At 37.4% G+C, this 13,665-nt stretch overlaps 1 protein-coding gene across 1 annotated transcript in view; it reads right to left on the bottom strand.

Moving 5' to 3' along the window:
• LOC125687414 (atrial natriuretic peptide receptor 1-like) overlaps positions 1–13,665 on the bottom strand; it is a 67,423-nt gene that overhangs the window by 10,834 nt on the left and 42,924 nt on the right. Inside the window, exons 8-14 of the mRNA XM_048932540.1 lie at positions 12,402–12,547; positions 9,603–9,675; positions 8,095–8,242; positions 7,111–7,197; positions 6,708–6,851; positions 5,501–5,622; positions 3,829–3,961 (exon numbers count right to left, since the gene is read on the bottom strand). Of these exons, the coding sequence (XP_048788497.1) occupies positions 3,829–3,961; positions 5,501–5,622; positions 6,708–6,851; positions 7,111–7,197; positions 8,095–8,242; positions 9,603–9,675; positions 12,402–12,547 (853 nt within the window). The remainder of the gene's footprint in view (positions 1–3,828; positions 3,962–5,500; positions 5,623–6,707; positions 6,852–7,110; positions 7,198–8,094; positions 8,243–9,602; positions 9,676–12,401; positions 12,548–13,665) is intronic.

Below are 13,665 nucleotides of genomic sequence, written 5' to 3' on the forward strand. Positions count from 1 at the left end.
TTGTTCTTGCCTCTGTAAATATTCAAACTGTGTAATATTTACTTCACAACAAACATCTCTTCTTGATAACATTTTTTCTTATGAGTAAACTGCTATACAGTCTGTTGTATTGCTAATGAGTCCTCTGCTTAGTATGGCAGTCTGGCAGAACAGTGGGACATGGCTACCAACCTTTTGGAATATTAGTGGGATATCAATAGCAAATAGAATAACACATATAAACAATACTGAATAATGTAGAAACTAATCTGTTGATATTTTAATGCTGATTTTGTGGTGATTTAGTAGTAGAAAGGATTACCATTCCTAGTGGGAGAGCAAAGCTCAGATTTTCAAGGCAAGTAATAAGAAACAGTATTGATTTTATTCAGCTTTAGCAGTGCTGCACAAGAGAAGTCTTAGTAGAGTGGCAAGTCAGATTCACATAACCATCACAAATCAAGAGAAGTTAATCTAGGAGAAACTGTAATGGGAAACTGCCTCTTCAGCTCAATTAAGAGGTGCTTTCATGTTCCTGTTCTCATTTCCATTTTAACTTTCCCATCTGACCAACACATTCCATGGAGAACTTTAAAAGCAAATGATTCATCTGCAAAAGCACACAAAATTACAAGTCCCACTCCTGTAGTCTCTACTCTTTCTTCATTTGGGCCAGATCTTCAGGAACATTAGTGTATTTTTTTGGTCAGGAATTTTGAAAATTGAGGATTTCAAGATGAGGCCACTGCTTCCTGGCCAGTGAGCTCTCATGGAAGGGCTTATACATGGTCATATGAATGAACACAAATTGTGTTAAAATGCAATTTCTGGAGACTAGCTCCAGAGAAAAGAGAAAAGCTAGCTAATACTACAGGATACATCTCTTTTTCTTCATCTTTCTTCCATGACTGGGCATTTCAGCTCTTACTCTTTTTTTTTTTTTTTTTTTTTTTAGTAGCAAGCAAGGATTATCTGCAGTACAACAAAAGGAAACCTAGATTTTGCAGACACAGGAACTGACAGCAAAATAAATTCAGCAAGCATTGAATAAATCTGTCAAAACTGTATTGTGTAGTTATTTACAATATAAGAAAATCATTTGTTAGCATTATTTTAAGGGGAGTCTTTGTCAAGAAATGGGTTCAGGAAGCCAGGCTGTCTGCAAAGACAAGTCGTGGCATCTAGCCTGAATACAGGCAACGTGTAAACCAAGCAGGCACTAAGGAAATAACATTTCTGGAAAAGAGAATGCATATTTAATTTGGAGCAATTACAAAGTGCAATGTATAACATAACTCTAAATTACTGCTTACTTAAAGCTCAGCAAAGCCAGTCCATACTGACAATGTCAGGATTGAGACAGGACAGAATTACAGTAGCCAAAGACATCAACATGATGACAAGATGCTTTTAGATAAGCTATTCTGAAGCAAATTATAAAGATCTATTTTTGCCCATAGATAAAAATACTACAGAGACTTCAAATTCTTATTTCCATAATCTGACCTCATAGAATGGATTAAAAATAATGATTGTTTTGGCATATACAGGTATTTTATAAGCATATGAAGGATCAATGTGAATCAATCCAGTAAATCTTGCAGTTTACAAAATCGAGCTCAGACTTGCCTTCAGACTTTCATATATCCCAACTGGAAAAAAAAATGAGATTTAAACATTTTCTGTTTCTGAGACTAAATTTTCAATGCAAGCCCCATAACACTTATTTAAGGCAGTAAACACTTGTTGGAGCAAGGCCTTTGACATAGTCCCCCACCATATCCTTAACTCCAGTTTGGAGGGATGTGGATTTAATGGGTGGACCATTCAGTGGATAAGAAATTGGTTAAAAGGCCGCAGACAGAGGGTGGTGGTCAATGGTTCTATGTCCAGATGGAGGCTGGCTGTACGAGTGGTGTCCCCCACGGGTCTGTCTTGGGACTGATGCTCTTTAACATCTTTGTCAATGACATCGATGACGGAATCGAGGGCACCCTCAGCAAGTTTGCTGATGACGCCAAGCTGAGTGGTGCAGTTGACACGGTGGAAGGAAGGGATGCCATGCAGAGGGACCTCGAGAGGCTGGAAAGGTGGGCCGGGGTGAACCTGATGAGGTTCAACACAGCAAAGTGCAGGGTTTTGCATTTGGGCCGGAGGAATCCCAGGCATCCATACAGACTGGAAGGAGAAATCCTTGAGAGCAGCCCTATGGAGAAGGACCTGGGGGTCTTGATAGATGAAAAGCTTAACATGAGCCAGCAGTGTGCTCTTGCAGCTCAGAAAGCAAATGGTATCCTGGGCTCCAGAAGAGTGGTGGCCAGCAGGGACAGGGAGGTGATTGTCCCCCTCTACTCTGCTCTTGGGAGGCCCCATCTGCAGTACTGTGTCCAGGTCTGGAGCCCCCAGTACAAGAAAGACAGGGAGCTGTTGGACAGGGTCCAGAGGAGAGCCACAAAGATGGTCAGAGGACTGGAGCACCTCCCCTACAAAGAGAAGCTGAGGGAGCTGGGCTTGTTCAGCCTGGACAAAAGAAGGCTGTGGGGTGACCTCATTGCAGCCTTTCAGTACCTAAAGGGAGCCTACCAACAGGAGGGGAATCAACTCTTTGAAAAGGTTGACAACTGCAGGACAAGGGGAAATGGTTTTAAGATGAGGGAGGAAAGATTTAGGTTGGATGTCAGGGGGAAATTCTTTACAGAGAAAGTGGTGAGGTGCTGGAACAGGCTGCCCAGAGAGGTTGTGGATGCCCCATCGCTAGAGACGTTCAAGGCCAGATTGGATGGGGCCCTGGGCAGCCTGGTCTCTGTGGAGGTTGGTGGCCCTGTATGCGGCAGGGGGGTAGGAGATTCGTCATCCTTGAGGTCCCTTTCAACTCTGGCCATTCTGTGATTCTGTAATTCTGTGTGATTCTGTGAAACTTGAAGCTCTTGATAAAAATAACAGTATGTACCCTTTCATAAATGTTTTCAACAAGTAATGCTAACAATGCTTTCATCTGCTCAACGATCAGCATTTCAAGCTCCATTTAAATTTGAGTACTTTATGCTTTGCTAGCTACTAAATTCCTCAGAAGGCAGGAGCCTTCCGCTGTTCTGAGAAAAGCAAAAAAAAAAAAAAAAAAAGAGAGAGAGAGAAAAGCCACAAAAATCTTGCATTACCATCCTGCAATTTTCCCTGTCAACTACTTTTAACTAACTAATTACTGGAAATAAGCACAGAGGAAGTATTGATATTATAAACTAGGATATACCAAGAATACAGTTATTTCCTACTTACTGTAGAAAATCGGTGGGAAAGTCAAGAAATATTGATATGGTATTTTTCAACTCAGTTTGATGATTTTGTTATTAGATTATTATTTTCTAAAAATTCAATAGTAATCCCTTTCACTTGGAAATGAATTGGATCTTCTTTGTAGGAAATCACTTTGCAGTAGCTTTTTTTGGCTATCAAGTTTAGTGTTGCCAGCTGTCCATCACTGGTAATGCAAACCCTGATGACCAAATAAGCCCTTGCAATGATCTCCCATAATAGCTTTCAAAAGGAAAGGGATAGAGCAATTCATTGGTGCTTATTATTATTCACTACCTTCCTAGCTCTAATTGTTACCTGCAAGCTGAATATTATCATATTATCATTGTCAACAATGTGTTGACACTAATTATAGAACTGTGGGATGCACAAATATCCTATCCTGCAAAACTGATGCTATTAACTCTAAGTTATTGCCATTATTGAATTTCTGTAAAATGCATTCAAGCATATCCTTGGGATGACCATGATACTCTTGAGTCTAAAAAGTGAAGATAGTATACTTGAGATGTAATGATTAAAGAGACAGGAAATTACCTGTATACATCTGTCATGGAATTGGGTTCAAAATCCAAAAGGGAATGGATTTCAGGAGCTATGTAAATCGGTATCAAGTTCTGCTGGTATCCCTCAGAAGAATCTTCTTTTCTGTACAACTGCAAGCCGTAATCTACCATGGAAGAAAACAGAAAACAAACCACTCAGTCTGTATTTCTCTGAAACACAGGTATTAGTACACAGTGACAAAACAAGTCTGAAGGAATTAGTTTTCTCTCTTCAAAATACAAATCTCTGTCCAAAAGTGATGTGTGCCTGGTGGTTCTCATCTTTCTAAAAAATATTGGAAATTTAGGATCTGGAGAGTAAATACTTGGGTGAGACTGCATAACAGTCTTTCGAGAAGGCCAGTTGAACTAAATGGCCCCTTCCAGAGAGAATTATTCTATGATTTCATAAAAGTATATTCAGAGACAGTATGTTCACTTGAGTGCAAGAATTAATGTGCAAATGCAGATTTCTTTTCTACTTATTCACCAATCCTCTGACAGATTGTTAGAGCAGTGACAAGTTAGATAGCTACTAGACCTGCTATAAATCAGGGGGGGCTTTACATGCACACCACTAGCATGAGAACAAAGGCAGATAAACACCTTTACAGCTATACTTTTGCTTAACACAGAAAAGGCTCTTAGTATCTGACTTAGAACTGACGAAGAGAAAAAAAAAACAGATGTCTGTTTTGTTAGATATAAACAGCACTCTGCTGAGTATATGGGGTGGCAGGAGGTAGATCCCTGTTGTTTTTTTTGTTTTGTTTTGTTTTTTTTAAGACAGTTCTAAAACTTCATTCTCCAATTGGATCTCTTTGGAATTTTTCAATTAGGTCCCACATTGAGCATCTTGTCATTATGAAAACCACATAAATTAAATTCTCAGTTATTTCATGGGGACCTCATTTAAAGCAGAGGTGTTGTGCAAATGTGATGTAGTTGATGTAGTCCAGTTCTTTCAATTTTTTTTGTTTTTCCTCAGAAAAGGCTCTAAGCAAAGCATATTCTTGCAAGCAGGATACTAAAGGTGGTAGCGAAGCAGCCATAGCACTTTGTAGGGGTCTTATTCTTAGGAGAAATTTTTGAAAGTGTATCTATTGCAGTTGTTTTTAAGTTGCCTGTAGATTATAGGGTCAAATAACTAGCCTGGGGAAAGATGAAGAAATTTTCCAGTCCCTTGGGTGTTGCAGAATAATCTAGGCCCTCTAGTGGTTTTCATGTTTCCACATACTGTCTTTCTGTAGCAGGAGCAGGGTGACTATAGCTCCGTAATAATAATTCAGTTTTGAGTACAGGATTGAAAAGCTCAGTTGAGTCTGCTTTTCTCCACGAACTACTTTGTGTTTGCCAGTCAGCATTATTCTATGTATTTACAGTGGTGTCCATTGCTAAGATTTTCTCTCTGCATCATAACTGAGAATGAGACAGAATTTCTGTTCAGCCTGATGTTGATAGACTGATAGACTTCATCACTTATGGAATCTGATGCATGCAGCAGTAACCTATTTTAAAGGAGAGGTCTGAAATGATCGTGTAACACCAGCATTTTCACCAAAAAGGACAAAATGAAGGTGCTTGGGAGCAGCGTAAAGTGTGAAATCTGCACACGTTAGTAGACTACCTTGAGAGTTTTGAATTTTCATTTATCTTCTCTTTACCTGCAATTTTACAAACCCATCGGTCATCTATTACACAATTATTAGACTTCAACCGTCCATGATACATTTTGTGGTGGTGAAGATAGGCCATTCCTTGGGCAATATCAGTAGCAAAAGAAAACCTGAAAGACAGAAATCAAGAAGCTAGCATGTCCAATAAACCAGATCTTCAATCGAGAGTGGGTTTGAAACCTATTGAAGCTCCAAGGCTAACTAGAGCCTTGGAGAAAGGCTCTAGTAATTGGAATAGCTTCGAAATCTGTCACTCCACCTCATTTTTCCAAAACATATGAAGTGGGTTGATGAAAGCCTTTAACTCTCACTCAGTTGTTTGGGGTCCACAGGCCATTAGCTTCTATTATGACAGTTCAGATTGCTTTAGAACTTCCCAGTATGTTTGCATCATTGGAAGTGCTTTTCAAATGTTTACAAGAGAAACATTTTCCTTCTTTATGCTCTTTTTCTTTGCTGAAAGAAAACAATAGGCAGAAATAAAAAGAGCATGCTAAGATTAATCTCAAAAAACAATGAGAGTGCCCTTGTGGATTGGGACCATTAGCTCATTTTCTTTGTCAGTAAATATAACAAAGCATTTGTAGATATGTTAATCATTTAATCTATGCAGTTTTACAGTGCTTTTTAATTAAATGCAGATGCCCAAGATATTTCGGAAACACATGAAATCCCACAGAAATAAAGATCTAAAAACAGTAGCAGTATAAACAAGAGTGGGTTGAAAAGTCATTAACTTAATGTAACCAGTGCTCAGTGTATGATTGATCAAAAATCCAGGAACTCAGTTAGGCTGGCTATTTGAATTCATAGAATCACAGAATCACAGGATCATAGAATGGGCTGGGTTGAAAAGGACCACAATGCTCATCTCGTTTCAACCCCCCTGCTGTGTGCAGGGTCACCAACCAGCAGAGCAGGCTGCCCAGAGCCACATCCAGCCTGGTCTTGAATGCCTCCAGGGATGGGGCATCCACAGCCTCCTTGGGCAACCTGTTCCAGTGCATCACCACCCTCTGCATGAAAATCTTCCTCCTAAAAATTCACTCTTTCTTCTTCATTCTCTCCATAACATAATGTAAGCCTCATTCCAACTACCAACTGTAATTTCTATTTTGTCCCAAACAGCACACAGCATCTGTCAGCACAGTTTTGTATCTTTTAGCTTTTTTAAAAAAATTATTATTATTTTTACCTGAATCCCCAGTTCAAAGGGATATCTTCATTGAGCAGAACATCATGAAGGCTGCCTTTGGGGCAGTACTCTGTCACTATGGCAACATTTGGTACTTCTATACAACCACCAATGAATTTGCAGAGATTGGGATGGTCAAGTTCCCTGTAAAAATTAGCAGAAAACACAGCACACAAATAATTTTCATGGATCTCCTTCCTACTTTCTGTAACTGGAAAACCAGAAATCTTGTCTCAGAAAGTAAAGAAAAAGGTAAAACAGCTGTAAAAAGATTTTCATCTATTGTCAAAGCAAAGTTTGAAGAAAAGAATATGAGTGTATTATAATGTTTGGACAGGTTGTAACCTTTAAAGAACCAATATACACATAGAATAGCATACAGTTTTCAGGTTTCACATCTTACCTTACTTGCTTTACTTCCTTACGTATGGATTTGGATAGGGTAAATGCCTTCTTCATTATTTTTTTAATGGCCACTGTTCTACCGTCACTGAAACAGAATTAAATGCTGTTCAGAGAATAGTAAGCCAACTACATAATTTCATAAGGCTAGGAAAATTGGCAGATTTTTTTTTACTGCAAGCAGCTTCATATCTCTAGAGATGAAGCAGAAAGTTTGAGCATGTCCATAAGTATGTGTGAAACTGAACATGAGTATTTGACAAGACCCTGCTTCTATGATAAGGCAAGCATTAGTACTTACAGACAAGCATTCTTGTTGTGTGTATGCCACTTGAAATACGAGAATGTTATAGTAAATTTAGGCAGCTGGATGATTGAGTAGCAACAATGGGAATATCAGAGATAGTGAACACAGCAGTACCTATTCATTATTTCTCTTCTACTGTTTTACAGATCCACCACTGATACTTAACATCCTTCTGCTTCCATGGGATGAAGCATTCTCAGTAGTAAAGCAGTAGAATTTGAACAGACAAAAAAAAAACAATTTTCCATTAAAGAATCCAGTGGGGATGTATGCAGGAATTAACTGATTTTTAACTGATTCTGTATGGTACCCAACATATAAGCACTATGCCATTCTTCAAATAATCCAGCTGTGATCTACCTGCATTTTAGAAAAAGATCTGCATTGAAACCTTGGTTCCAAATGTATTTGAGCAGTAGGTATCATTCATTAACAGTTGCAGGTCACATTATGCAGTCACCCAGATAGAAAAGGGGAAATGACAACCAAAACAAAAGACACTGTGTTTCAGATTCTACAGCCAGTAAGTGGTACAGAAGTCAATGATGCTACCAACTTACTAGATTTGGTGTAACAAGAGAATTTCAATCTATTTATAGCGAGGTTACAGGAAATATAAAGCACAGTGAAACTACAGGATAGTGAATAGTGAAGAAAATTAGTAATACGTTGACTTACTATCTCCCAGTCTGGGTGAAATGCTGTTTCTTGGGCGCGTTAGCAGCTGCAGGGCAGGAGCTCAGAACAGTGATACAGCTGGCATTGGATTCACTCGGTGCTGGGAGAACACTTATCACGCTTCCTGTTGCTGTCCAGAGTTTGTGATCTAAATGGGATGTGGGATTAGAAAAGGCACCTGTAAATGCATATTATTACAAAGGTACAGACCCTGGAGGCAGGCAAATTTAAGGAATTCACCAAATCTTTACATGCAGGATTGGTCTTGTCAACATGTAAGACGGATATTGTTTTTAGAGTGTGACTGCTGCATAAAAAGTGCAACAACCCAAGAGGTGATGCATTGCCACAGATCTTTCCCACTAAACCTCAAGATTCAATGCAAGTCTTCCTGATTTCAGGATGATCAGTTCTTGCTGCTAGTGCAATGCAGAGGACAGAACTTAGGGAAGCAGAGCAAGTTCTGTGCCATATTTTAACAAGTCTATTTGGAGCTCCTAGAAGACTGTCGAGTACAGAGTTGTGGGAAGTGACTCTGACATCTAAGGGAAGTCAGAGAAGAGAAATAATACAGTTAGATAGGGGGGAAAAGTGATCTCAACGTATGTTTTTAATATACGTTGATCTGCTTTAGGTTACAAAATGAATTTCAGAAATTTTTAATTAATTTCTTATTGTTTCACCATCTCCACCAGGTTTGGCCAGTTACTCTGAGCACTGACAAAACTGTCAAGGTTTGCATTCTCTACTCAAATTAATTTCTATGCCAGTCTCCATCCTTTACTGCAACGAGGATATCATATTAAAGCAAGCTACACAGAAATTAATGTTCATGTCCAAAGGTGAAAGTATCACTATAGCATTAGCACAACAACACCTTTATACTACTAGAAACACAATGGCATAAAATAGCTAAAACCGATCTATCAATTCCTTGAGGAAACAGAAAATCAGAGAGTTCGTATCAGCACAGGCTAATCAATTTCAGTCAATTTCTTCAAACCTGCCTCTTCTGAGAGTCTAGGCATTTCTCTGCTTCTGAGTGCTAAAGCTCTGGACAGGAAAGTGAATCAAATGCAGCACTGTACAGGATTTAATAACATCTGATCTTATTCTTAACATATTTAGTTACAGCCAATTAAAATCATATTTTATATCCTGAAGGTAAAATGAAGAAGAAGTCAGGTCACAGTGAATTAATTCTTGCAGCAAAATTGCCAAAGACAGTATTCACTGAGAGAAATTAAGACTCATTATATCTTTCATTTTATTTGTGTAAAGCCAGGCTAAGCGAGTGAGGCCAATTATACAGAACCACACATCCACTGCAGCAAATATGATTTATTCTTTCCAGGTCTAGAAGCTGTCTGTTCATTTGGGGATAGATCTGTCTTTTTGAACTGAAAAATTTCTGTAAATTTCTGTAAACAAGATGTACTTATGATTGAGATTATTTCATAAAATTATTAATGAAGCTGCTAACAGTAACAAAATGAAACGTTACTAACCTTGTTTGATGCAGGTGAACTCTATAATCCAGCTTTCATCCCAAAGCATCTTTTGTTTCTGATACTGAAACCACTACAAAAATAAATCACATTCATTCCTGAATTCAACTCCACCAACTTTGAAAGAACTTATCCAGAGATACTTTTTTTTTAGTATGAAAATGTTTAAATCTGATGTTTAAGTATCCAGTCTGTATCATATCAGCAGCATTAGAAGTAACAGAAAGAAGAAGAAAACAGAATCTAACAAAGTTCTTTAGAACAGTATATTCTACATTCTAGGAGCTAGTGACATGTAATATTTGCACTGCTATGAACTCTTTCCATTATTGTCAGTAATTTTAACACAATGCAGTTGATCTCAGCCTGGGCATCCAAACAGTTGTTTACATCACCTCATAATACAGAAATGCCCCACCTATGATGCCTCATTGCGTGACAAGAACATATTGCTCTGTAGCCCCAAGAAAAGGAGCACTGCATGTTATATATAGTGACAGAATTATAACCAGATTTACAAATGAGATCAAGTTAAGTCCAGTACTTTAGTATAAGCAATATTGGATATAGATCTTGTGGCTATTTTATAAATAAGACAAAGATGCTCTCATAAATAGCTGCCTTAGGATATTTACAAAACATAAAAGTGTAAGCATACACTTTCAGAAGACGAGTAGCAGATTAAATTACACAGCTGCATAGCTGCAGTCAATGCCAAAACAGCAAACCCACATTTCACCTTATTTTCTGTAGTGTACAATTGAATATTAGAAATCATGCATTCCTTGAAACAGTTAACAGAAGTCCAAGTAATACTCAAATATACTCTCCACCAAGTGGAAACTGTTTCAACATTTGGAAGGAATTTAAGACTGATGTAGAGCTTGCTGAATCAAAATTATATCACCCCATCTATTTCAAAACATTTCTGGGAAAAGATACCTGCATTTTATTTTGTAAAGATATGACCAGTGACATATTAGCTAGAAGTGACCACCAGTCTTGGTGCAGACACTGAGATCAAACGAACTCTCTCTTCTGCTTGAATGCCTAAGAAAATATTAGATTCTAAGATGATAATTCTTACATAATATTAATTACTGAATTAGATAAAAGGATCTTTCCTAACTCGTTTACTCATCACCTAAATAACAAAGAAAAGAAGATGCTATTGCAGAATTTGGCAGAAGGAGTAAGTATGTAACAAAAAAATTCCCTAAAACCTACCAAAAAAAAAAAAAAAGCAACACTAATAGGTAAGTTTCACTACATTAATAAACTTTTACTTTAGTTAAATCTATTCAAAGTCAAGAAACTCCGTTTTCTTTTTGCAAAATTTCAATTGTTTAAAAATATCTGACTTTGTCATCTGTTCAATTATACATTTCTATCAGAGCATATTCTTTTAAAGGAAAGTTACTATAAGCCCTTTGCCACAGCCTTTGTGTGGATTGTAAATGCTCAGGTAAGAAATAGAAACACAAGGAGATCAAGGCTTAGTTTTCAAAAATACTTCAGTTCCTAACTTGCAAAGCCACACAAAGGGATGCAGAACAGAGAACAAAATCAAATGGTCATTGAGACCAACCACAGTAACTTACTCTGTGGGCCATCAACATTCTTCCACGTCTTTTCAACACACTCAGTTACTTCAGGTGCTCAACACAAACACAGTATGAAAAGAATGGATGAAATATGATTTTATTGATTTACATGATCTATAGGCTACACCCCACAGAAATTATCAAGTAAGTGAACATAATGACTCTACAACTGTACATAATCATCTGCCATGCCCTTGTTACAGACTTTTTTTAACAGGTGAATAAATGAGGCATACAACTCCACCTCACCAAAGGCACTACGAAGAGACAGTGCTAAAAGTAACAGTGCAAATAAGTTGTAATAATTTGTCATCTCTATACAGAAATATTTCCAATCAAATGAATCCACAAGACTAGTGGTCACTTCAGGTTAATTTGCCTTTGTTCAATCATACTTTTACAAAATAAAATGTAGATTTTTTTTTCTCTCAGAATTTTTTTGAAATAAATGGGGCAACTTTGACTAAGTGAGTTCTGTATCAGTCATAAATTTCCTCCAAAATAAGGATACACCATGTTCCTCACTTGTTATCCTTTTGTTTTTCCTTCACAAGTCTTTTATATTAATCAGTAACACAGATAATCACTAAATTAGTTCAGCTACATTAAGAAAATAGCTTTTTTAAAAAGAGCACACACAGATAAACACACACAAAAAAATTAACAGAAAAAAAAAAAAGAAATATGTTCTCATTATTCCTTTGGATGTCCAGCTATCAATAATCTTAAAATATCCCAAGTTGAATGTATTCTATAACAAGATGTATTTGGACACTCAGACTTAATGAAGTCTGGTGTATCTAATCCCTTTATGAATTTATCTAATTTGTTTTAGAATTTATGCATACCTCTCACCTCCACAGAGTTTTGGAGTATTTAGTTTCATAATAGGATTTTATTGAGTCAAAAGCACTCTCACTTCACTGGCCGCCCCTACCTTATGTTGTGAAGGACTTAATAACGAGGTGTTCTTATTCCACCATTACGTAGCCTTCTGTTAAATTCCCCTTCAGTCTTAAGCATCAGGGGATGAAATTTCCTATCACAACCAGCCTTCTCATCTAGAGAAGCCATTAATGCCCTGTTTCCTACCACACAGTTTTAAGATGCAGAAGAAAACTTACCCTCTATTAGAACACTCTGTTCAAAATAATGAAATATTGGAGGCAAGAGTAAAGAAAGAAAGAATACTTACTATGACTGTCACAATGAAGCCAATGCAGACTAAACATACGGGTAAGGCAATTGCTATCCTAGCATAAGCAGACAGAGGGCATTCTCCACAATCTGCTGGACAAATAGAGCAGCTTTCCTCTTCCTCGCAAAAGCCATCTCCACAAACTGATTAGAAACAGAAATGAGAGTTAGGTTATTTTAAGGTAGTTTTATTAATCAACAAGGTTGAATTAAGATTTAAACATGTGTTCTTAGGCTGGAAAACCTCAGAGTACCTGAAAGAATACATCCAAAGAATTCAGAGATGGCATCACCCAAGAAGCTGAAATAATTGTGTTCGGTTTTTCTTTTTTTTTAGGTGATGTAGGTTCTGCTTGATCAGATGAAACTGTTAATTATGTGAGAGCCTTTGACTTTTTTTGTGTCTTAACTCATCGTCCATCTGTTGTTTTTTTGTTTTTTTGTTCTTCTTTCCTGAGGCAAGAAGTCTCTCCGTGCGGACATTATCTTTTGTGTTCTTTGTATTTAATCCAACCCTTGGCATCTCTAGAAGTATATGATCCCAGGTACTTCAGAGTGAAAGCCTGCAATTCATGCTTCAAGGATTTATTTTTCTCCAAGGTCTTAAGAAAATTATCAAATGTGATTTAAAACAAAAGCCCTAGAGGACAAAACTCTGTCTGTGTCTTGAGTTCTGTTTCAATTTTACCTCTGTGCCTAAACTAATACAGTTCTGCACTTCAGCCTCCTGAGACAAGCTAAGGATATTATCCTGTCACTATGTGATACATTTAAAAAAAAAACCTCAGCAAAACAAAATCCATTGCTTCCATCCACTTTGGAATTGCTTCGGTTCTGCTTTTTTCGTGACACTGAGAAATATATTCTCAGACCTTCAGAAGAGTAGCTAACAAGAATACTGTGATGTTTGCTTAAGCCAGTATTTTTCTTCAAGCTGCATGTTTAATTTATCAAATAAGTTTTTCTTTTTAGATTTCATTTTGCTAATATAATTTTATTACTATTTCTGCTTTCCTGCATATAGCTAAACTAATGTACTTTGGAAGCAAAAGGATTTTAAAGTGAACCATGGTTAAAGGAAGGGTTTCTACCCTTACAGTAGAGTTAGGTCTAGTTTGCATTCCTTCAGATGAAGAATGTTCAGATCCTCACAATGTCATGACTGGAAGAGTATTTTCAAGGTATTTTCAGCTGATGCTGTTGGTCTTGGTTTGAGTTTACCTGTTTCAGTGATAGAGAGGGGTAGCTGTTGCTCTTGGTAT

This window comes from Lagopus muta, chromosome Z (genome assembly GCF_023343835.1).
Source record: "Lagopus muta isolate bLagMut1 chromosome Z, bLagMut1 primary, whole genome shotgun sequence".
Classification (NCBI taxonomy): Eukaryota; Metazoa; Chordata; class Aves; order Galliformes; family Phasianidae; genus Lagopus; species Lagopus muta.